Source organism: Manacus vitellinus, unplaced genomic scaffold (genome assembly GCF_001715985.3).
Source record: "Manacus vitellinus isolate BGI_N305 unplaced genomic scaffold, ASM171598v3 scaffold_3_pilon, whole genome shotgun sequence".
Lineage (NCBI taxonomy): Eukaryota > Metazoa > Chordata > Aves > Passeriformes > Pipridae > Manacus > Manacus vitellinus.
The window spans coordinates 20,433,622-20,460,645 of record NW_021940535.1 but is presented as its reverse complement, the minus strand read 5'-3'; the positions used below and the strand labels follow the sequence as shown (position 1 = coordinate 20,460,645).

The following is a 27,024-nucleotide window of genomic DNA, read 5'->3' as shown; positions in this document are numbered from 1 at the left end:
TCTTGGTTTTCTAAGTTGTTTAAAAAAGACAAAAAAAACCCAAAACCAAGGTATACTGTTTTACAGGACTTGCAGTTTCTCTTAGTACAAGTAAATAGGGAAAAAAAAGATGAGATTTTAACATTTGCAGCTGATTCTAATTATATTCTGTGCATTTAAGCCAATAGGCAAAGATACTTAAAATGATACAACCAACTCTGGATGCCATCTTCTATGTTCGAATTTAATTGTCTTCGTGAAGGCCATTTCAGATCAAAAGCAATGATGCTAACACCTACCTATAACATATACACTATAAATTCTTTAAACTAGAGTTAAACTATTGAAAGCTGATCAAGTTACAAATAAAAATAGCTATAACTGAGAAAGCTTTCTACAAAGAAATATTTTAAAGCAGAACTACACAGTATTATAAACACTCATAAGTCTGGAATCCAAAATTTCAGTACATACATCTTTAATTTCTAGTACATTAAATATCTCAGTAAAAGCTACACAGACTAAGACGTACATAAATACTCCTTTGGATGTGCATAGAGTTATTTTTTTTTCCATTAACAGGAACAGAACATACCAGATAAAATAAGTAGTTCAATAATTTCTGCATCTCCCAGATAGGCAGCAGCATGTAAAGGGGTCCTTTTCTCATTATCCTGTGGTAAGAGGGGGGAAAAAAGGTTTTATTTAAAATAAAAAAATATGTTTCAGCATTTTGTATGTTATGAAAAAACACTGCATAAAAGTGCATCTTCCAAATATTGTACATTTCATATTTTAAAAAACATAATTACTCTAAAGAGACTAGTCACATTTACTAAGACAAGCATGCTTCTCTTCTCCCAGGGGAGCTCTTAACACCTTCATAGTCAACTGCTGTTTTTCTGATACACACAGATTGGCAGATGCTCATCACATCTTCAGATTAACCCATCAGTTATAAATCACCATTCACTTGTCTCCAGAGACAGGAACTTGAGTCTCTCCTACACTGGTAAAATGGTGTGTCATGTCATATGCAACAATTAGTGAGAAACATTTTCTTTGCAAAGTTTAAAGATAGCTTCAAAAGTTATTATTTTAATAGAAAATAGAAAAAAGGCTGGAGTGCATAGGGGCAAAAATATTGAAACCTGATTTCAACTGTTTTGTTTACTGCAAACAAGCAAAGAGAAGGTAGAGATGCAATTTATTTTGCAAAAAACATCCTGGAAAATGCAAGTAACACCCAGTACTCTTAATTAGTTCAGGTTGATCTAATATCCTCAGGAAGGTACAAGGATCTTACTTAGACATACACAATAAATACTGATGAAGATTCCTTTTTGAAAGATAAGTACAAAATATTCCTCAACTCTTTCAGGATCAGTGCCATTTCCCCTGCATCAGTTTATAGCTTAATCAGAAAAATAAGATCACATCACAGTGAGTGATAAAAATGAACAAGAACCAACCAGTTTGCTCTCTGAGGGAAGGCTGCTGAGAAATCAGAAAAGAGACAGATAATCAGTCAGCATTTGGGTTCTAGCCTAAGCTCTACTTAGATGTCTAGATCTTTTCTGTAGAGTTTCAAGGGGCAAGGGATCAAGATTATATGCAGCAAGAAACTTTAAGTCACACGACATTGATATTAATTCAACTACTGTGTCCAGACTATCACAAAATTAATACACATTTTTTATTGACATTTTATTTTGAAAAGCATTCCTCTTCCTTACTAAAATAACCTTATTCAGTGAATCCTTACTTGACAGCTAGCATCACACAAGAATAAAATTAAAGTACATGGCAGGAGAGACCCAAGAAGTTCTTCTAAAACATAAAAGACAACTTCAAAACTTAGAACATTCAACCCACCCCCCTCCAAGAAAACATCATCGCACACACAACCCCTTGCCCCAAAACAACCTAGTGCTCCTGTTAGTCCTTGCTCAGAAAAAGTCAAAGCTACACAGTTCATCTTATCCATGTTTCCTAACAGAATTTTTTGAATTACACACAAGTCATTCCAAACTGAGCAGTGCAAACCTGACACTGAGGCACCCTAAGGAATCAATACTACCTGCTTACCACCAGCACCACATAATGCCTCACCAATTTTTTGCCAGTATGTCTCAACTGCAGATTACACATGTAGGATAAAAAGAGGCAGCCTCCTGGCACCAAGGACTTGCTATCTATGCAAAAAAAAAAGAAAAAGAAAAAAAAGGAAAAGAAAAAAACCTGGAAGCACAAGGGAAAAAAGAAAACCAATACATATATTAAACTTGCTTTCTCAGCTCCAAGATGAGCCAGTAATGAAAATCAGTTTTCATTCCTCCAGTATGCAGAAGCAAGAGATACTATAGGTAGCTAATATTGAAGCCTTTTAGATAATGTTAAACATCCTATAAACTACAGATTAAGGAACACAGAAAAATGAGTATGACAGTATACTGTCTGCAATTTCATCACAGCATTAGAGAGAGATGAGCCATGAGTACATTCTTCTGTAGACAAAGCATTTACACAAGAACATGAACAAAAACTACACTCTCCCTTCTAAAGGGCAAAAGATTATGATTAAAATTTTCATCACACTTGTGTTGTTGGTTTCTTTGTTTTGGTTTTTTTCAGTTTTCAACATCTCAGTGACAGAAGTAATACAAGTAACTAATGAGATAGAATGAATTGGAAATCTTCCAATAAAACACTGGACAGAAGGGAGTTGTTTGTCTAGAAATACACTAATCACTTAGCCCGAAATATATTTTCCTGAAACATTCAGGGTCCAGATTTCAGATAAATTTCAGACATGCTTCTCCAAAAAATCCAACCTCTATTAACAAAAACCATTGAGCATCCTGAAACCACCAAGATGCAAACAAGAAAGCAGCTTAAACACAAGCAACATTTCCACTCCAACACTTCTGTTTCCAAGCTGTGAGTTTCTAGTCATGCAAATATTTCAGTTCTGCTGCTCTTAAGCTGACAACCTGAAAAGACTCAAAGCCCAACTCCCAGTTCTGCAGCAGGGAGTACAAACTGGAAGCTTACGTATGCAGGAAGTTGGTGGAGATGCCCCTACTCTCTGCAGTGCTGGGATGCTCAGGGCTTGTCATCTTCTGGGTCACCTCCAGAGTTTGGTATTTCAACAATCTCAAGCCCCAGGGTATCTAACGACCACAAATATTCCACATGCTGAGGGTGCTTTGACAGAAGCCCTGACCTTTCTTTTCCCTCTAGTTTCACAGCTCACATTTTTTTGATGCTTCTAAACAATTTTTTTTTAATTTAACTTCTCTGTGTGAAAGTTTTAGGTTTAGTATTTAAAAACCTGGTTTTCAGAACTTGTCACAAACCCAGAAATGCTGCATTCAGCAACCTCTCATTCTCATTTTGTTCCATCTGAAGTCTTACACTTTGTTAGTGAATTTTAATAAATGAAATCTGACTAAACTGAAAGAGAATTATGTATTTTAAATGCTACTAAAGTACTATATAGACAAACTACTTTTTATTAAGAAACAGTAATCATTTGATGACCAAATTTCATCGACAAATACAAACTAATGCATATGAAGGATTACACTAAATAACACTGAGAAAGCTTTCAGCTTCAACAACAAACCTTAGAAGCAGACATCTTGCAGCACTGACGCATCATACTAACATAAAGCACTGAGATATCATACTAATATAAATTCTGACCCTAGTATTCTTCCCTTAGTTTCATAAATTTAAACAATATTAAAAGAAAAATTTCAATAGAGAAGGGGGTTTGTACATAAAAGTCACTGTTACACAACATGTAAAATCTAACACTCTTGGTACTATTTAATCCCAAATATCACAGTATTGTGGCAGTATTTGACAACTCAGAAAAGCAAGTGTTGTGCCATCTTCATTTTCCAATTCAAAAATCTGCAAGGCAAATAGGACTACTACAACCCTAAATCAGCTGTAATGGTCAGTAAGGAAACAGATCAAGTTGCATTAGGCAGGTTTCACATAATTGAAAGAGAACTTTCAGTTTTTTCAAATTTGTTGTTTCCAGCAGAAACAACAAAGAACTTCATATTCCCAATAAGAAACTCCCAAGTTGAATTCCAGATACTGGTCAATACTGTCAACAAACCAAAAAGCAATAAAAGGGCTCAGTCCTTAAGGAATCAGTTTTCAGAATGATAGTTCTGTGTCACAAAAAGCCCAACATCAGATTTGTATTTGCCTTTGGATTGCATTACATGAAAAATATATAATCCTTCCATTTGTAGTACGCTCATTTATTAAGTTTTCCAAACATTTCCTCTACGCAGGAGTTTGTATAAGGATTACAACATGAGAAATTCATAGAAGAAGGCCTTATGACCCCATCAAACTCAAATCTGGAATAAGGTGACATGGACAGTGGTACTTAATAAATTCTCCTAACCTAGAACCACAGTAAGGCCACCTTTGTTTCATTTTACCTAAACTGGAAGCTTTAATTGTTTCACTGGTTATTTTATGGATCAAAACTTGTACAGCGGACAAATCTGTGCTAATTTAAAGACACAGGTTTCAAACCTACCTCTTTTCAAAGAAGTAAGTGTCCTCTGAGACACAACAATTTATTCCTGATTTGTTTTGGGTTTTTTGTTTGTTTGTTTGTTTGTTTTTTATTCCTGGTTTGCTATCTCAGCAATTGACTTAGAGTAACTACTTAAAAGTACAGAGAGATTTTTAAGCAGCTAGATGCTTTAAAGGCTGATTTCTTATCCCACACGTATCCAGCAAGATTGCAGTAACCAGTCCATGGCTTCCCCAAGAGCAAAATTCATTTTCCCCTTCAAATAGTTCAACATCTATCGATCCAAAATCTTTCAATTAAAATACTTTTTGGAAAACTCCTTCATAAAAACTCCTCTTTAGCCTACCTGCTCTTCAAAACTAAATTCTGCAATAACACTTCAAAATACTCTCATTATTTCATGACTGCACTTACAAAATATCATTTAGTAGGTGTTTTGTGCTGTATGACTTGTCAGTTGTCTGCTTCCAGTGCCATCTGTTCCTGGCAGAAATCAACCCTAAATACACAATCACAAATCTTGAACGAGTTTCAATTCCAACATACCCTGTAGTAGCTTTAATAAACACTCCTTTTAAGTGAAACGATTTTTAAATATAACACTTAGTGCATTTTTCAGTTAAGTTAAAAAACATGACTTTTCAAGCAGCAGGATGGGTAACTCCTGGGTTCACAGATAATGTTTAAGAATATGATTACAAAGTATTTCTAATTCTCTCATAGGGTCCAGTACCACAGAGGTCTCTCCCTGTGTGAAGCCCCAGTGCTACACTTGGGAGTCACCAAGAACACTGAACCATAGTTGCAGATTTTGCTACAGTTTTTAAAATTATCATCCGGTAGAATAACTGTATACTCTAACTGAATTTCTTTGTTCCTCCACACAAAAAAGAACACATTTAAATATTTGGCTTTTACATTTCAACTTTAAACTTCTCAAAAGTTTACTTTAGGTACTTAATTCTCTAAACCAGGTCACTGAACTCTTCGGAAGTATGTTCAATCACAGTAGTGTCTTAAAAACACATAACTAGAATCTGAAAATTAATGAACTTAAATAAGAAGAAAAAGATTAAGTACTAGGCTTGTAATTCTGTGACAAATTAATTTTGTATCCCTACGCTACCTTGAGTGTAATTCATCTGCTATTTCTTTGGATTTTCCCCCAATATTTCTTAAGTCAATTCATAGAACTTTGCATTGCCAAAATTTAACACATTTCTAACTAATTTTATTTAACATATTTTTTGGAAGCAGACCTCTATTTTCCCACCATATTTCAAATTTAAGATGTATACCCAATATAGAGAGCAAGCTAACAAATTACACTAATAGTCTTCTGCATGCTTAAAAAGGGGAAGAAAGCGTGCCAGTAAAAACAGGTACTACATAGCTAACCACAATGTATCCTTCGAAGCCAAATAACAGATACATCATAGTTGAAAGGATTAGATTTGTCATGCTGACTTCATTAATTTCTTGAACTAATGCTCATGTGACTATTTGTATGAACACTTGTACTGCATTTGAAAGAAACTTTTTTTGAAAGCCCAGTATTAAATTTTCACTAGTAAGACTTTATCATTACACATTACATTTCAAGGCATATCTTCTTCAGGCCATCTCTTGGGGCAGAGCAAATCTAGACCTCCAAAAAAAATGGGGAGGAACCTTTGCCCTCTTGCTCATTAAGACAGCAGTGACCAATGACTCAATAGGCCTTTCTTGTAAAGAACAAGAAAACAAAGTGGCTGCAGCAACAGGGGTCACGTCAGCTGTAATCTGCCAAACCCCAGTGTTGTTTCTAGTTAAGATCTTCAGTACCAATTTAATAGTGCATACTCTTTGACTTGATTCTACATAATAATAACAACAATAAAAAAACATCACACCGTGGACTGAACCACTAAATTTCATGAGTGCTGCTTGTGGCACTGTGAGCTTGCGGAGACCTTAAAAAAAGTGGATGGCAGAGGTAGGTATACAATAGAAAATAAAATGTAAGTCAGAAGAGAACTACAAAGCACCTAGAAAAAGGTCATAAAAGCACTGCTTTGGGAAAGACCAAAAGTTTACCCGAAAGTAAGTCATTCTAAGCACGCATGTTTCTGAAGAGCACAAACTCACAACTTTCTAAATTGCCACAAGGAACAAAAACAAAAAAAATAAAATCTCATAACAAGATCATTTTTAGTGGATCTACAGTGACACATAAAGCAACCAGCAAGCGCTGCACTTCTAGCATGTTAGAAGAAAAGACTATTAGCTGTATAATTGCAAAGGAGACACTAACTCTCCTCTCCAAAATCTGATTTTCCAAATATTAAAAATCAAACACTCAGCAACTGCAAATGGACAGATTTTGCATATGGGCATATTTCAGAAATTGGATAGAAGTTTAACTTGTCTGGGTGAATGGGCAGAAGAGGGAAGCTCATGCTGAGTGGCATTAAAAAATACAGAAATTAAAAAATCTGATCTATTCTGATTTAATTACTTATGGTGGTGATAAAAGGCTAAGAAATTTGGCTATAAAAACTATCGAGCCATATTCACATTTCCACCATGAGAACTGAACAAATAAGAACAACAGAATGGACCTTGGTCAGTAAACCTCTTTCCCTGGTGTCATAGTTAGGACAACTGAGATCAGTTCATCATGGTGGGTGTAACCCAAAACTGTATTCTATAGCCTTCCATGTCATTTCCCAGAAACTAGACTATTGTTGTCAATAGACTATTCGCACCCTCTGCCCATAGAGCATGGTGGGGGTAACCCAAAACTGTATTCTATAGCCTTCCATGTCATTTCCCAGAAACTAGACTATTGTTGTCAATAGACTATTCGCACCCTCTGCCCATAGAGCCTGACTCCTCAGGCTATAAACTAGGTGTTAAGAGGCCTGTGAGATAGGAGGATGTTTCTGTCCTCACACCCTTTGTGAAACTCCCCACCCTGAGGGGAGTACCAAACATTCCTGCCTGAACTGGAGGATATATAATCTTGGAGTTTTGGAACATTTTTCAACCCACTCGTGGGATCCAGAGGACGGCTGCATCTCATCGCTCTCAACCAGACTTAGCCCACCACTGGACTGCGATCACCAGTTCTGGCCAGACTGCAGCAGCTCTCCCACCAGCAGGTTCTTCCCCTCTCCCTTTACTTTGGACTCAAACAGGGCCCAAGGAACACCACTTTGTTCAGGCCCCAGGGTACTGGGTTACACATTTGGGTTTTTGTGGGTTGAGACCAATTGTTTGTTTGTATTATTGTACTTACTGTATTATTTTAATAAATTGTTATTCTGACTTATAATCTCTCCTTTGAGTTGGGTTCATTCCCCCTGCTGGTTAACTTTTAAACCAGCACACCTGGGACAATAGGGTATCTGCCATGGTGAAAGTCTTAGGGGAAAAAAATAAGAATCACAGACTGGAGTTTTAGAGTCTATAACAACAGTGGCCAATTATAAGGTATTTCATAACCAAACAACTGTTCTTTCCTTTTCTGACTACTGGAACATTCCAGGAAATTGTATTTCTTCCCTAACAAAACTGGGGGAGTATTTAAGGTTTTACAGAAAAAAGGCAGGTCAAACATTTGAGTTTTACCTTTATCTAGACGAGAGCAGAACAACACTATCTGTACAGCATTCCACATTACATGCCTACAAATGAGAATCCCCACCAAGGAGGAGGCAAGAAAGAATGGTCATTGCATGGTTTTGCTGTCTGGACATCCTTTGCAATTCCTCTTATATGCTGATGCCTCTAGGCATTTTTAAAATGGAATTTCTGTGACTGAATTTAAAGTTCACAGAACAGCACTAAAATCCATGGAAAATAATTTACTTCCCATTCAGCCAATGATTATTTGTTTCTATTCAAATAATAACACTAAAACTGATACAAACCTCTATCGTTACTGAACCATTACATACAATTTGTACACAATGTAAAAACTTATAAATAAAAAGCATATTGGAAGTTTGGTTCATTTCTAAAATGCCTGAACACTAAAAGCAATCTGGTGGGAATCATTTAAAATTAAGTTTTTGCAGAAAAAGTATCATTCATATATATATGATAGTGACATATTATATTGGAATATTAACCTACATTCAACCACTTATTAAAAATTCCTTTTTAGAAACAGGATCTTTCTAGTATTTATAACTAACACTTGAAAACACCTTTTATAAAAATTGCATAAAGAATATCAAAAGTCCAAGTTACACGAGCAAACATCAGACGTCAAACTGCCCTTGTCCGAAAGACAATCTAGTCTTTAATATTGGCATTCAGCAGAACAACTTGAGAGGAAGAGGACAGGAGAAAGTTTGCTGTTCTAACTGTTATTGAATCCCAAACTTTCATGTCCATAGCAACTCAGGGAAGTGCAATTTTAAATATAATTTGACACTACACTCCAAAAAAAGATTGGTAAAAAAGGAACCAGAAGTTAAGAACCATTCATGTTGTTAAATAAGACTATTCCAGACATCTTTTAACGGAAGAGTTAACTTCAAATGCTAGCTCTGTCTTACACCACAAGAATTAGGCACAAAACATCATTCAGGTGTAACTGTTTGAAGCTCTGTCCTCTTAAAACAGTGGCCCCAAAGAAAAAACACACAAAAATGAAGAAAAGCGAGTCACATCTAGAATAAGGAACAGCTATTGAGCTTCAAACTCCATCTAAGATTATGACTGCTAGGCCTCACAGCCAGCTAAACCCTAAATCAGAAAATGAGAGTAAAAATTTCTCATTTAAACACGTACACTTAAAAAAAATACGAGTTATTTTGAGATGTTTTGGTAGACATTTTATCCTTATTTCTCACAACTAGAGAGATACACAGCAAGAAGATTTTTTGACTTGTAGTCAAGTATTTCAAGAAGCAGATTTTGAAACAACTAAACATCTCTGTATTTTTCCACTTCCAAGTAATCCACCTCAAAAACATCTATCTTCAATTTTTCTTTTTTTGAAAATACTAAGTCGGGGTGCTTTTTGGAAATAGATGTCTTCACATACCCTTTAACCTTTACATTCCCTGCAGGTTTTGTAATGTTGCCATTAAAATTCTGCTGGTCAAGTTTTTGAACCCGTATACTGAACAAGCACAGCTTGTAAGAAAAGCTGGACCTAGGTGCTTGTTCTATAAAGATATCTACATAACATTTTTACATGCTATGTAGATGTTTTTACATAACATATAAATGTTTTTGGCTAAATTATAAAGGCTAGGATTCCTTGTGGGTGAATTCAAGCATTCATTTGGGTATTGGACAAGGATCTGAGTAACTGAGCAGGTTTTGTGAGCTGCTCCTTTTCACTGAAAGTTCCAACATTGAGAATTTGGTCCCATTTATTACTACTAAAGGTTACTGAATTCTTGCCCAATACACGGAATGAATAAAGAGCTATTCTGTACTCTTTGGTAAGAGCAACTTGATCTCACAGTGCAGCTGAAACATCTTGGATGTATTTTCCTTACTTTAACTCAGGAATAAAAATAGAGCAATCTTTAGGACCAAGACTATTCATTGATATATTAGATCACTGTGAGGAAGAGAACAAAAAAAATTAATTGAAATAAAAAAATACCCACCCATAAACCTCTACAATGTTCAGAACTCAGCTATATATAAAAACCCTCAAGAAAAAAAAAACACAAAAAACAAATCCAAAACCATAAAAACACCCCCAAAAAACCAAACCAATAATATATCATTAAAAATACTTTACCTTGGCTTTACCCTTCCCAAATGCCAAGTATATGATTTGTAAACATTTACCTGGTATATATATAGCAGAAGAAAACCCCACCTTTAAATCAGAATGCAGTTGCTGGGAAGAAAAACGATTTAACTGTGAAAGTATTTCTGAAAAAACAATGAAAAAACAATGGATTTTCCATAATGAGAGCACAGTGATGTGGAGTACATTACATAACCCAGCCTGTGCTTGCAGAGTGGGCTGCATGAGGGACACTGACTGCCTCGTCTTACAGTGTCATCTATCTGTAATGTTTGAGGACACAAATAAGAAAATATGCCAAGAGAGAAAACAGTACAATACGGGCTCTGTTTATGCTCCAGTGAAAGATCACACACCACACTAGGTAAGGTATGCACATCTCCAACACAGTTTAAATCCAGCACATTACGTTCAGGCCACTGACACTTTTGTTCAGAAAAGCTGGGGTTTCTGCCCTTTTCATTGCAAAGGCAAGTGCTTGAATGAAACCGTCCCATGTAAAACAGATAATTGTCTCACTAACTGCATTGTCCTGCTGACAGGAAAAGATGTGGTTTTCAGGTCTATAGTCTTGGCACCTCTTCTTGGAGCAAGCAAAAACATTTTCTTGGTGTGTGTTACGTTAAACAGCTTCATAAAGTAAGGTCATCTAGTTGCCATACACAAAGTCCTTCTGTTAAGGAAGGAACTTAAAATAGCATATAACACAATCTGTGCTAATACAGAGGCAAGAAAAATCCTGCAGAATACATCTATTCTGAAGAAGGAGAGTAAAATGAGAGTAAGAAAAACTTCCACCCAATAAGGGTCTACAACAGAAAATGAGAAGTCCCCACACTGATCACAAAAGAAACCCAACAGAAAGCCTCTGCTAGTGAGGATCAAAACTCCTCTAAAACTGCCAGCTACCTTAGGATCATGGTATCTTACCTGGACTATTTCTTAGGCTAAGTGGACACAGGATAAGCTTAGAAGATCACTGTCATATAGGAAGAGCTTGCAGCGACTAAGGAAGGACATTTGCACTCCTTTGAGATAAGAAGTCAGCATCATATAATTTATAAGTTACCATAATTATGTATACACACATGTATATAACTCATATTTCATGCAAATAAAAACTAAAATTAAGTTAATGATCAAAAAGGATAATAATAAAGTAGGATTTTAAAAGATTGAAAAGAGAACAGAATATCACAGGTTTTGGAGACAGAAAGGCACAGGCTGATATCATAGGCCTGAGAAAATGCCCCCTCAAACTTCATAATCCAGACAGGCATTGTATCTGAACTTTTGGGGCATGCTCTTCAGCAAGATCTCATTGCAGTGACCTTCCAGTTCATTTCACCTGACACCAGTACGAGCCTTTTCAGGTCCTACCAAGAGCGAACAAGAGTCCTCCTCCTTGGGCATTTATGGGATAGCCCTCCCTACATCACATAGAAGCAAATGAGAAACACTTTCTTTTCATCATTTTTGATATACATCCATCCTTTACTGAAGTAGATGTAAGGAACTTAAAATGTCTATCTACCTCATGTAGAGCCATGAAGGGCAAAACTGGACAAAGGAAATTATGTTTACTGATAGCATATTAGATATTCCACAGCAGATATGTAAGATAGATTCAACTGTTTGCAAAGTGGAGAAAATTGTCTTCTTCAAAGGTATGTTGCATACACGTAAAGAGTTTTCTCCCAGAAAATTACTACAAATAATCAGTAAATTCAAATCCTATCTTGCTTTTACCAGTAAGGCATTCTTTAACGACTGTGTCCATGTTGGAAGCTAATGCACATTAAGTCTATTGAACTTTTTTTCTTTTCTCTGCTCTTTCTGTGGGGATGTTCTGTTCTCAAATACCAATCCTTTGCATGTCAGGCACAGCAACTGGCAGGAGTAACTCCAGTAAGCTCTAACTATTCAAGACCTTGCCTCTAGCTTGTTTTGTAAAAGCAGCAGGAAATGCAGAACTTTTATTATGCTTTGAAGGTTACAATCTTAAGCAGTAATCACTAAAAGTAAAATGGTAAATTAGACATGATCTACAAAATCATTATCACTAATAATCATACTGGAGACTCAAACACAAAATTCTTGAAACACTTTTAAATTTTAACTAATTATTCATGGTGCTCTACATCAATGACAATTTTTCAATGTTGAAGAAATAACAGCGACTGAAACAAAACCTGTCTCTCAAATCCCCAATTACTGTAAAAGAAATTCAGTCTTCAGCCAATACAGTAAAACATTGCCATGCAGACATCCAAGCTCTTTTGCCCAGTTTAGCAAACAGTAAAACCACATTAGCATAGAACTAGGCAAGCTTACTAGACCTGATGAGAAGGAGGATATGTTAGCCTGAGTAGCACACCACCCTAATATTAATTCATACTGAAGTCTCTAAAGAATAATTCTCATTACCTGCACAAGGCAGCACCATGACATATGTAAGCACAATATTCTTTTCAGAGAGTCCTACCCTTTGCAATGGTAACTTTTTGAGAGCTACTGTCCACAAAACCTGCTGTACTGAGTAGCAATTTGCTGATGTCAGTCAGATTATCCCATAGCTCTGTTGAAGGTTTGTTTGTATCACTCTAATAGGAGTGATAACTCAATACATCTGAAAATCTCATTTGCAGAGGCTAATTAGAGTGTTATTGACATGAAGCAAGGAATTATTCCTCTTGGAACTGGAAAGTTTCTCTCATTAAGCATTTCAATTCTGAAGAAAAATGCCTAATTATACATTTGTATTTAAAACATCTTGAATCTATTTCTACACCAGAAGAGGAACTCAACACCATTTGGATGCACTTAATATTGAGGCTGAAAAAGATGATTCAGTATAAACCACTAAAAAGAAAGTAAGATATCTGATTAATCGTTACAGATGACAGGCTTGAAAAACATTCCACACTAATGAACAGGAAATCCACAACTTTAAAGTTAAGTTACAGTAAATAACTTCTATATTATGAATTTAAATCTGCTTTGAGTAGCTGGAGGATACTGTTTACAATATACAAGTGGTAGCAAGTTCCCACTACACTTGGAAGAATTAGCCTCCTAAGTTCTCCATTTCTGGAATCAGTCAGGTTTCAGATCAATGGATCAAACAGCCTAATATCCAATCCTTCAGAAGCAGAAGCAGCTTTCCTGTAGAAAAAGCTTCCCTACATTCCCTGCAGCAAAGTTTCTTCTTATCTCTTCAGATACATAACACGAATATTCATGTTATTAAGAACTCACTTAATTCTTTAACAAAATAAACTCTGGACACTCCCATATGGTAGCCCAGAACTCCACCTCCTACTTTAAAAATACCTCATTAAAACTTGAGTATGTTTAGTGGCAAGATGTTTTACAAGCTTTGTGTCTTAATAGAACACCACACACATTGGCCTGTGCTATTCACAAAATGCCCTTCTAAAACCAATTCCTAGACTTTCTTAAGTCTAAAACCAATTCCTTAGACTTCCTAGACTCAATGTGGAGTTCAGCTCCACATTAAAACCTGATGCATGGCTGCAAGTTCTGAGCAGTCACAATCTGCTCCTGTCCACACAAGGCCACAAACACTCTCTCTAAAACCAGAATTCTTCACAGAATCTTCCTTCTATTTTTCAGATACAAAGAAATTTCAATTAAGTGGACATGTTATAAAGCAGGAGAGTCTCATATGGCTCATCATTTCATCAGGCTGATCACATAGGAAATGGGGGTTCCTGATTGTGGTGGAAACATTTAGAAAGTTTAGTACAGAGACTGTCTAGAAGCAGGAAGCATTGACATACACGTTGGACAAAAGTCCAAGCAAAAGTTTAAGGAGAAAGAAATATCTTGCTTTTGCTCTAGAGTTTTATTTTATTAGAAGTCTGTGGGCAAGCAGGATAGAGAAGATGAGTACCACCATTAGTCTCTGAGATAATATACTGTTTTCTTCTCTCCCATACATTTGCAAAACACATTTACATTTACCTCACCCAAAATGAAAACATATCAAATTAAATAAAGCCATCAACTATTTTAAATGCCTCTATCTAATTACAGATGCTCTCTCAGTTCTTAATAGAGATCTGTTCTGAGCAAGAGGTAGGTATAATTATTGTTATTTAGATAATAATAAAAATCCTTCAGTAAGAAGTTAGCAGAAGGGTATGAAGGTACACAGAGCTTAGTTTGTGATTTATGCCCATCATGAGTTCACCTGCTCTTTCTGAGGTCTCACAGGCCTCCCTTTGCCCAATATGAGAATTCTTGGCCTCTGCTCCAGCATCTGAAGCTGGGTTCCAGGCAGAGGCTGCCAGGCAGCAGCTGCTGCCCTGAGTAAAGGTCTGTGTTTCTCAGCAGTCTATTTTACTGGAGGAATTCTCTTTATTAGTGTTTGTTTATACAGGAATGTTTTATTTCCTCTCTGACCTCCTGCAGTTACTTCAAAGGACTGTTCTCTCTGTCCTTTCTTTATATGCCTTCTGTTGCTGACACCAGATAAGCAACCATACTTCAAAAAAAATATATATAAGCTCACATTTTTTATATAACTGGTATGCACTTATATATAGGCATACACACGTATATATGTGTTCTTTCAATATACAGTTCTTATTTGCAAGTATATATGTCTTCTTTCAATACAGAGCTCTTATTTGTAGGAAAACTTACAGGGAATCCCTGTGTTTCATAATCCAAAGGATAAAACTGAATTAAAATAACTAGTACCAAACTCTAAGTTATAACACATCCTATGTTCTCATCATGTTAAAAAGTCTTTCCAACTCACAAGTACCTGTAATTTTATCCCCTAAATTCTGCTACACTCCAAATTGAAAATAAAAATAGATTACAAATTATATTCATCCAAGTAGAAACCTTTCTAGTGGAAAAACAAACAGCTTCAACGTTGAACAGAATTTCAAATAGATAAATAATATAGAAAATTAGGAGGTTGTCTAAAAATAATTTTTCTTCTAGATTTGATTGCTGAAACGTGAAGAGATAAATATTAAGAATCACATGAGCTATAACAAACACTCTATAAAAGATGGGAAACTAAATCTGCCTTTATTCTAATTATCTCTGAGGAAAAAAAAGTGTTCTCAATATAGAAGAAAACTTACAAATATTTCTATGCACTTTATTAACACCTCAAAACTCACCATTTTCCCCTAAATACTTCTTTGCTATGATTAGAGACTCAGGCTATTACAACACTTTTGGAAAGGAGACCTTAAATTTAAAATTCATTTTAATAGGTCTGAATTGTGCACTCCTCCAAAATTTTATTGCAGCTACATTTTCAGTGTCAGTCTAGATAGTTCAAGTTACAATAACTGTAGCGTCTCTTTTTTAAATGATTGCCTGCAATTAATTAAATCAGCAAAAGACTCAATTAAAAAAAGTAACCAATAGTTTTAAGAAAAAAAAACCACGCTAGATCGAAACTCTAGCAATGGTCACAGTTAAGAAAAGTTCATAACCTGATCTATTAAAATAGGAACTAAAAAAAAATAAAAAAACCTGGGCTTGTCAGAATATTTTACTATTTTCTGTGTGTCTTTTTAATTCTTCCCTCACATTCAAATCAGCAAACCAAACAGTATGTCTGTCCTGCCAGGGAATACAATAAGATGCTGCTCCACAGTAACAAATATGTTAGTGTGAGCTCTTGTTGCCAACTTCAGTTGCCAATGACAAAGTCCTTCATGTAAATAGTCTACTTTGCCTGCAGGAACCCGACAAAATAGTTACCAACACTGGATGTGAGGTATGTCTGGGACAAACAGACTGATTAGCAAACCCATAATCTCACCTCTTCAGAAACACAGCCTGAAGAGCTAAAAACTGCACAGTTCCTGCTTAGCCTCTGCTACATTACACTAGCTTTTAACTACTATTTATTCTCACCAGTTTAGGTACAAAAACCAGAGGGTGGCTTTGCTCTGACTGCCAGAAGCTTTATCAAGTAACAAGAGGTATGAATTGGCCTGGAAAATTATTTCCCTGCAAACACACTCTGAGAGGACCAAATCTCAAACCATTATGAATAAACCCTTCTCTGATCAATGGTCACTGCATTCCTGAAGTGGAAAGGAGTACCATTCAGACATGCCTGTCTTCCCATTGCCTTTATCTGGTCCATGCAGATCTCTGAGCAAAACTGTCATTTTGCTCCCCTGTTCTCCAAACTATTTTCACTCCTTGTTTAAAACACCCTCCCTGAACCTCTCCCTCATCAAAAGCACAGAAACAAGGTACTGCAGATCAACTACCACTATTTGAAAAGCATCCTGTATTGACCTGCTTTGAGGGACTTCTTCCAGTTGCCCCAACCAGCAAATTCTTACACTTAACAACAAGGCACTGATAACAAAAGGCATAGCTCAAACACTTTACACATGGCAATTAATGCAGAAAGAGGTTTTTAGAAGCATAGTTAAGTCAAACGGAAGTGAATTTATACTTGTAGTTGTATGCATGTACACTTTTTATAAAAACAAACAAACAAAAAATCCACATTATTAATTGGTAAAATAACTGGTTACAGAAAGATAATGAACACAAAGGTAAGAAAATACCTAATAATTATTTTTACCTCGCTATGCATTATGGTTTTCATTTTATCTGTTTTCAAGCGAGTTCATGATATTTATTTACATAAGGTTCTTTACACTGAGAGATATTTCAATATAATTGCTGAATTAGAGAGCAATTACAGTTTTCCACAGAAAGACACATAAGAAAATTCTTTTAATGTAATAAATAGGTATAGGATTCGTTTGTATGACCAGAACGTTGAACCGTATTAAATTCTGTAGAATGTTCCATATTCTAGCCAGGTAATTCAGGCTTTCCTGTTCTACACTGCTCTCTCAAGTATGCAGAAAAACACCTGTTACTCCAGTACTTCAGCTGACAAGGTTAAGTATAAAGATGAAAGTCAGGTGACCATACATTTATTACCTATTTTTTCAGTTTAACCTCTTTTAGGACTTTGGTGACCAATACTATCATCACAAAGAATCTTTACTGCTTTTTAAACTTTAATTTTCATTATTCATTTTTAAATTACTAGTATATTTGACACCCTCAATAATCTAATTCTCCTGGTACCCAGACCTGATGCTGTATGAGGAGTCCTAGACCTGTCACTAGACTTAACAAACCAATTTTCTTACTCTTTCAGTATATGCAATGACCTGCAGAGTAAGATAAACAAACAAACAAACCAACCAACAAAACAAAAAAAAAGAGGAAATCAAATAAGATGCATATTTTACCCTAGAACAACATCCAGCAGCATTGTCCTACTACGCAAATAACACAAAGAAGTTCCACAAACCCACATTTGGCAGGACTGGGAATGGAGCCCATATCTCAACCACAACAGTCGTCCAAGCAGCAACCCTACTGCTCAAAACACCAGTCAGACACATAAACTTAGCTCTCCTGTCTGTACCCAGCACTTTGGTGCTACAGGATCATCCACCTTGACAATCCCACCAACAAAACACGGGCTTTATGGGCAACACTTCATTGCTCTCTAATACAGGTGGGGGTTATGGAGGGCACACAGAAGATCATTTCATTCTATCGGGTATTTTTTCCTCTTCTTCACAAAATAGTAACACAGGTGAATTTTTATTTACTTTGTGGTTACTTACTACAGGAAAGAGACATTAAGAGCTGTGCTGGATGGTCAATAGTTCAGAATAGAAATCATCCAGATAACCCTGATGGCTCCAGAGTACCAATGGCTGTAACGGTACAATAGGAGGAGTTTCACTTTCCATTATTACATTTTATGTTAGAAAAAACACACCAACTCACATATAAAGCAGCTTTAGAATGTGTCATAGTTTAAATCTATTTTAGTCTCACAAAGCACAATATAAAGTAAGATACAGGTGTTTCATGATTAAATCACCTGCCACATATGTCAGTATTACTACTTTAAATAGGAACAGTGAGCACTTTTGAGCACAGAGAGAGATTGGCATGATTTTGGGATTCCTTCAAAAAAAGTACTTGTTTGGCTTTAGCATGAGAAGAGCAAGGGACACACTGACAGCAGTCCCAGAGAGGATCAGATGTTTATCCCCACAGCTAAGACCAAGTGCAATGGGGTTTTAAAAACTGCATATTGGATTACCCAAACTATCAATTTTCCTAGCAAAAAATAGTATCCTAATAGGTCTTAGGTTTAAGATAAGGAAAAATTGTTCTGATTTTGAAGAATCACTTCAATAGTCAGATTTGCAACCTTTAAATCAGTTTTTGACAATGCACTGGTCTTCCCTCCAAAGAATTATATTCTTAAATAATAGCTGAGAAGAAATATTCCATTTTCACGATCTTTTAAACTGAACATACATCGTAGGAGCTTTGACTACAAACAGAAATGGCACAGTTTGCAACAGTAACAGGCCTCCAAATCTTTAAAAAAAAAAGCTCAAACGAACACTGATTTATAAAATGCAATGCTGAAATAATTTAGTTAGCTAAAACTAACTGCTGAGAAGTACATAAAATTCAAACCAGCCCCACTAATCTAATCAGCAAGAGCAGGAAACGTTGAGGATCCCCATTAACTAATAGAAATATTAAATGTGTCCATTATAATGCAAGATTTTCCTTTCTGTCAAGTCTCAAAAGCTCAGGATGGTACCAAGAAATAATAACATTTTTTTAAACATACATATAAACACACACATATACATACAGAGCATAGCAAAAGCCATGCATATAAAAGAAACTAACCAGTCTGACATATGGGATGTGTGTGATTTAAGCCTGATTCATGAAACAGTTACTCAAGCTTTCTTGGGAAAAGAGGAGGGAGAAGCAATCCCTTCCCTTCTGTTTTTTCCATTAATTAGAGCCTCAGGAGAGTTCACCTTCCAAACAATCCATTTGAACAAAGTTCCTATAAATCAGTTTTATCTATAAAAAGCTGCACATTTCCATCTTGCAGAGAGGGTAAGGCTTTTTGAACCACAGTTTAAGCAGACAGGGATACACTCAATTTGCTCTTTCTTCACGAAAGATTACAACAGTAGACAGAATACAATACATACTTTCTAAAACTAAACTGAGCCTGTGACTCAAGAGGCTGGTGTGGCATCAACAGAGAACAATCTTCTTCCTGAAATAGTCCATTTGCCATCTGTACAACTTACACACAGCAACTCATGCTATGAGAGACCACCCATTTCAAAATGTCTCTAAATATAACACTATGGTAGAAGACATCATCTGTTTTAAGAGTAATGCTCTAATACAGTCCAAACTGGATGCAATATTTAGATACTACCATAACATCAAGCAGTTACCACAGCCTAGCTTTGGGAAGCCAAATACACAGATTCAATTCACTTAGCTTTAAAAGTGAATTAAGCCAATTGTGATTAATGTTAAAGATAAAATATCATAAAAGCAAGGAGGTAAATTAAGTTGGATGATAATAGAAAGGAAAAAATTACCCACATTTCATCACTAACAACTTTCCTAGATGCACGTCACTGTCACAACAAAAATGTACAACAGCTCTATCTTCAGTTCACTTCTGGGCAAAATTAATTCACAGAACACTGCTAGGTCTCCAGTTACAGAGTCCAGCCCATGCACAGGGGAAGGGAGGATGGAAGGAATCTCAACTATTAGAATACAAACTGCAAAATAATTAGTTGCTCTTGAGAGGGGGAAATGACTCTTCAGAGGCATTGGAGGAAATGAGTCTGGAATTCAAACAACTGTACTGAAGCACTTGGATAGCAAAGTGGAAAAAAATCCAACATATACACTGGTCTAATACAATCCATAATGGTCAAAACAGTATATCATAATCCTTCTCTTTTTTAGTAAATATAAATAACTAGGAATAACTTCATTTTCTTCACTTTTCCCCTCCTTCTGTCTACAACAATTTGTAAAACATAATTATGGGAAAAACTTTGGATCTAGACTATGCTGAAATATATTATCTCCAGCCAAGTACATATAGCCAATGAAAAACCCAGGAAAAGAACAAAATACACACAGAGACAGACACAAAGAAAAATCCACCAGGCAATCTACTTCATTTCTATCAGACAATGGGAAAATTCATATGCTTGCTTAGTTCCAACAAACAGCATTTAAGGGATAAATGTAAATATAATATTAAATACTGTAGTAGACTAGGATTGCCATGGTGTGAACCAGTGCTCATGCATGATAAGCATCTGCCAATGCTGAAGAAGGTGGTTGTGAAAAAATTACATATTTGTCATGCATGGATTCTAACTACACCTTGGGTGTTCCTACGCTCCAGTGCATGTATTTTGTTAAAGGAAGGTGTATAAACAGAATGGAATTAATAAAAAATAAGTATAACATAAAACCCTCCAGATTTTGACTATTCCACCTACAATATAACTACCTGGCAGCATGAAGTAACTCTCTTCAAAGGCAGCAAGCAATTACAAGCTTTCCTATTTAAGCACATGTGCTGACTTTCTATTTATTTGCAACTGTTCGACAAAATTTGAGAAAGAACAAAACCCAAAACCACTACCACACACATACTGAAATCCAGCAGAGGTTTTTGTAATAATTAAAAAAAACACAGAAAGATACTAAACTTAACTTTGTTTACAAGCTCCATAGCTATGAATGCTAAACCTGACTTCAACACATGGATAATATAAAGAAACAATACTGACTAACCACCTTTTAAAAATAAAAGTGGCAGTGTGAGCAGAGCATACACATGTAGAAGGATACACAGCTAATGCTCTCATAACTAAAAAGAACATTAAGTATTTTCGTATTATATAATTCATCATACAATCTTGCTTAAGGACATACAAAAATACTGAAAGAGAAAAAAAAAAGTCTAACCTTATCAAACAAAACTTTAGATTGGACAGTAAGTTTGCTTGCACAGGGTCCTACTCAAGCTCTTCAAGACTCCCTTATACTGGGATTTTTCAGCTGGCATTTCTCAGCTACAAATTCTGCAGAATGCTTTTACATGTCAAAATAGAGATACCAAACTAAATATTGGTTTTTGGTTTACATCTCTCCAGAAGAAAGTGTAAACAATTATCACAGTCTTAAATGGGCCACTAGGTAGCATCTAGATGTTAGCCTTTGTCTTTAAACATCACTCTTGTTCTGATGCATTTGGAAGAGAAACATAGGGGTCATACAGAGTACATATATTCCTGTAGTGTTAAGCCCTACATGGTTTGTGTCAGTCTGCTATAATAATCAAGGCAATTTCTAATCCATGTAAAGACTTTATGCTATATTATCTGGCATAGTGTCAAACATTAAAACTAGAATTTTAATAGCAATACAGTAACTGTATGCTGTTCAAATCTTGAATTTCACCCAATGGAACAAACTCAGTTTCATTTCAGTACAATTTTGACTCCTGCAGTGCTTGAGTTTGCAGCACCACTAATAGGACATATAAATCCAATTTCTCATTTATACTAATATAATCATTAGGCTTCCCTTTTTAAAATCCATTATCAAACCAACCTACTGAAACCATAAGTTTACTATTTTCTTATAATTGTCTAATGTATACTATATGTTGTATTCAATTTAAAGAGAAGTCTACATAGCATCACACTTAACCAGTCTAACTTTCTGTAAGTTAGGCTGATGCAATTGTATAAACAAACTTTTCAGTTACCTAAGCACTGCAGAACTAACATTTACTAATATTTGAAAAGAATACAGAATTAGGTCTTTACTATCGACACAAACCCGCAAAGCTATACTCCTGTTTCCAGTATTAAGTGTATGTATAGGCTTTACTCAGTACATAAATTTACAGCTCAAGAATTAGCAGTTTAAAAGTGATTAGTACAGTTAAAAGCTATACCAAAACAAAATTAAAACCTATTCAAAGATAATGATTTTTGGTTTTACCTGAAAATTAACATCTTCTTTCTTGAATATTAGTGCTCGAACTTCATCCGGATCTCCATTAAATATAGCTTGAACCAATGGTGGCTGAAACAAAGCAAAAACACAGAATAAACCCCCATTTTAGGTTTTAGTGATACACATACAGTTTTTTGATACATAACAGAAACACAAGATGATGATAAAACAACATCCCAGGTAGTGAAATAAAGAAACCAGCAAGAGTATTCAAAATCAAAGAAATTCCAAGTTCTAAAACCCTCAAACACACAGATATAATCTAAGCCACTGACAATATATAAAAGACAGAAAAAAAAAAAAAAGAGTCCAGAGGACGAGCTTATAACAGCCGAAAAAGCTGAAAAGGGAACACCTTATAATAACATTAGGGTTGTTCTTATGTGCTGCAAATTCCATATAGCATAAACAAACAGTGCCCTTTTGCATTAGCAAGTGACTAAAGTTACTGCAAGTCTTTCACCTGTTTAGACAGAGTGGGAAAGCAAAGTGCATCAGATAAGCATGGTAACAAATTCACACAGGCCTATCTATTACTAAATATAGCGAGATTTCTTAGTAAGTAAGAAAAGCTGCTGAGGTACACTAGCAAGATTTAAGCCAGTCAGTTGAAAAACTAAATAAATTTGAAGCAATAAAAGCATAACCCCCAGTGCTGATAATTTCTAGAAAGTGGTACCTTGAATCTAATAGTTATATCAAGATTGTGACTTATGTTAATTTTTATTTTAGCTTAGAATTTCTCTTGCTTAACTATATACTCTATCAGTTCTCAAAATAAGCACAGTATATTATTACAATACAGTGATCACATCTGTTCCTAAAGGGGTACTGCATAAATGTACCACTGAATTGAGGAGTGGAGCAGGGAAAATACATTTCTTTCAAATACATTTCTCTAAGCCTTCTAAAAACCCTTTGCTATTACACAAGAGTTGAGACCTGTTATTGCTGCACCACAGATAAAGTTGTATGAAAAAGAACAGACCCCTTGCAAATATAAAGTCTACCGCTAAGTTTCAGCTTTTTCCATTCTTAGTAAGGCAGATTTTACCACCTTGTCTTGTTTCAACATTGTATGTATTCATCCTAATCTTAGGAAAACAACTATTGGTATTTGCGACAGCATCATAAGCAGGAAATATGCCAACAAACAACATGCCTTACCAGCACATTTCCAGAGGGCGATGGACGTAAAGATAAATTTTCCTGAGGCAAATTGGAAATAAATGTGGGAGAATCATCTTCCTCCTCCTCCAAAACAACAATACAGACTCGACTCATTCGAACAGTTTGAATAAGCAAAAGCAAACAAAAAAATGCTAGAAGTGGTATTTTTGGAACCAGACGGCAGGTATAGCAGTAGGGACCATAGAGGAAATACTTTCACCTGTTTCACATGCCCTTACAAACTTGCGAGTGCTACCGCTGTTGTATTTGCATTTAAAAAGGGACATTCCAATCCCCCCTCACACTTCATTTTTCAGATTTAAGCACCCTGAGACGTTCAAGATACTGCTGAAAAAAAGTTGTTCTTTTAAAAATAAAAATTCCCTAGGCATCGAAACCACAATAACGAAACTGTGGAACAGCTGATAAAAATATCCCAAGATCCAATTCCATTCGAACAGCACTCACTGTCGCACACAGCTGTCCTTTCACGAGCAAATTTGTCTTTGTTAATGTCACAACTTCCACAGCGTCCTTCTACCCCCACAGTGAAACCATTGTTGCAGAAGACACGACTCGGTCCTGCCGAGGACAGAACAAGGAACAATTGCCCCGAGAGAGGCGGCCGCAGCTATTCCCCGCTCCCGCAAGGTCAGTTTTAAACCAGCCGTCGCAGCCCTTCTGGTGACTGAAAATAAACGCGCCCCCTGATCATCCTGCCGTTCGACAGCTTCCTCTCTCAATGCCACAAACAGCCCGGCCAGAAAAACGCATCTCGGTTCCAGCAGCTATTCAGGACCTGCTTAGAGGAAAATAATTCTTTCCCATGCAAGAAAAATAGCTGCAACGTGCAGCACGGCTGCAGCACATTTACATGCGATGAGTCAGAGCACAGGGACAATGAACTCCTTGAATAATGTTGCCGGTGGAATCCAGCCTCCCCAAACGATAGCGACGCAGCCGGTGTTACTCCATCAGGGACACAAGCAATGCGGAGCGTTCATTTTTCCTTTACCGGGCAGTAGCTGTGGCTTCTCCATCGGGGAATTCGCAAGGCAGAAATACTGTTGAGGAGGAATGCTTCAACAAAACAAGCTAGCTACCGCACACAAAAGCTCAAATTACTGCCTTAGACGACTTCTGCAAAAGCAGTTCATCACTCAAGTGTTTCTTTTGATCACCATGTGAATGCAGTTCCCATGATAGTCTTCATTCAGATTGAGGGGGAGGAAAAAAAAAAAAGAAAAAAAATCAGACCCCGTACGTCTTCTCTGAGCCAACTTCTTTATTCGAACATCTGTCACTGCGCCAACCTGATTCTCCTCTTCAGCAAGAGCTTCTGCTTATCAGGTTTTTTTCCTTGACAAGCTGAATTACACAATCAGCAGATAGCCTTGCAAAGCTCAAAAAAAATAACCTGGTTGTCCGAGTCGGTAGGAGCAGAGCAGAAGCCACTGGCACGGCAGCGTTCCCCCTTGAGCAGCAGCCTGGAGAGCAGCGACTGCAGCCTGGCAGGGTGAAATGCCTAGTAATGCTCACATGTCACACTTACCAGAGAACCCAGTCACCGCTCCCACTGCAACTTCCTCTGGCACGAAAAAAAAAAAAAAGTGCCTTTTTCTTTTTTTGGGGGCAGTCTTTGCAGTTATGGCTGTGCCAGTTTGGTGACTAATGCAGCTGAAAACGTAAAAATCCTATAACTGAAGAAAGAGCGACTGTTTTAATATTTTCCACTGAAAGCCGCAAAGAAATGTGGTGTACTGGCTCTGCTGACTAACTACCGTTTAGGCAGTAAACAATTCCAGCACTTTAACTGCTTTCATATGGAACTGGTCAGAGCAGCAAAACAGTCCCCACTTAACTCATTGAAGACAAAAATCTCCCCACATAAATCCTCTGAAAATTAAATGAAAAGTAAAATCTTAAAGCAATAGGTTGACTATTAAAAAGACAGATATTAATGACCAAACCCATGGTTTTTTGCAACTAGGACAAAGATACCCTTGAAAAAAATTACATCAATTATCATTTGAATATAATAATATTATTAAAATATACCATAAAAAAAGAGTAAAATATAAAGCCCTACAACTTGCTGAATAAATACTTCAGCTTGTATCTGCCTAAATGGTGCTGGCTTGTGGGTGTATTATGTAAATGGCTTCTGTCAAAAGTTGCTGGATAAGCTTCAGTGTTACAGGAACAGAGGGAGGGTTTTTGCTCCTGCTGTGCAGCATAAAGGCAATTCTGATGTCCTTCAGTGGCTGCTAGGATCAGAATTTGTCAATGGAGAGCAAGTTTATAGCTTTTCAATAAAGTATTTGCACTCAGGTTTCACATATGAAGCCAGGCAGAGAGAAAGACAGGTTTAAATGGTGTGTTAAATGGTTCGGATATAAATAGACATATTGAATTCCCACCTTTGGGGGTCACAGGCAGGAAAAGCTTACATTAGCTGTCTTCTGCAATAATGTTTTCAACAGCTTCACTGCAACATAATATATTGCTTAAATGCCCCCCGGCCCCCCCAATACTTCATGTAGGTGAAGGTTTTTTAAGTGCAAAAGAGCACTTTGGCTAAGGGCTCCCTGAGCTCAAGACTCCTGGCCTGGCAGAATACAGCACCAGTTTCTGATTCACCATGAAACTTCATATTAAAATTTCCCAAGTCTCAAAAACATCTTTATAAAGATATTCTGTTCATTACATAGAGTCCAGTTGTTTTGAAATTTCATACTTCTGGTCTTCATTACAAAAAACCAATTATTTGTACTCTACACTGCTTTGTTCTAGCATCCTAACCATTTATTAAAAAGAAATAACACAGATTCACATGAATACATATGACATGTTCTTCTTGGCCACAGCAGAACCAGTTTTAATAAAAAATGGACATCCTCAAGGCTCAGCTACTGCAACACCCTATTGTCTGCTACACAACACAGCAACCCCAACATAGAAGACAGTTTGTTTTCTCTTTGTGACAAATATCCTATGGAACAGACATGGTAGCTTATTTCCACAACTAAAGCTTCATTTTTTAAAAAAAAATTAAAAATCAAATTTTAAGGCTACAAGCAAAATACTGACAAAACCCATACTTGAGTTTCATACAATACACACATACTGGCTAGATAATGGTTTTCCAGCTAAGTCCGTATGTTTAGTGTAAATGAAGAGTCAGTACATTTATACAGTAAGCAAAGGCCAAGCATTCCATATCCTTTTGTTGGAATTACCAACTGGACATATTGCTAGGTAGAGATAATGCCCAATTTAGTTCAAATTAACTGAACATTGTCCATTTTTGAGCTTTGCAATTAATGGTCCAAAGTCACTAGAAGTTCTGAGAAAGACTGAAAGTCTTCACACTCAGTTAATTGCAAAAAACCAGAATATTTTAATCCACTCTGATAAGTATTCTAGATATCTTAAATATTATTAAAATAAAATTAATATAAACTATTTCCAAAAGCAAGTTAACATATTATATCTTGCCTAACATAATACATTTTTGAATGGTGACATTACTACAGTCAAAGAGTTAAAAGCCAATACGTCACAGTTTGCATTAGAAAGAGAACCAACACAACTG

At 36.2% G+C, this 27,024-nt stretch overlaps 1 protein-coding gene across 2 annotated transcripts in view; it reads right to left on the bottom strand.

The window, feature by feature from the left end:
* The window catches only part of ANKRD28 (ankyrin repeat domain 28), a 77,581-nt gene extending 52,657 nt beyond the window's left edge, over positions 1-24,924 (bottom strand). For both annotated transcript variants that reach the window (XM_018075393.2, XM_018075394.2), the window contains exons 1-3: positions 23,427-24,924; positions 22,245-22,328; positions 575-653 (exon numbers count right to left, since the gene is read on the bottom strand). In XM_018075393.2, the coding sequence (XP_017930882.1) occupies positions 575-653; positions 22,245-22,328; positions 23,427-23,543 (280 nt within the window). In that variant the 5' untranslated portion in view covers positions 23,544-24,924. The remainder of the gene's footprint in view (positions 1-574; positions 654-22,244; positions 22,329-23,426) is intronic.
* Between the last annotated feature and the right edge of the window lie 2,100 nt (positions 24,925-27,024).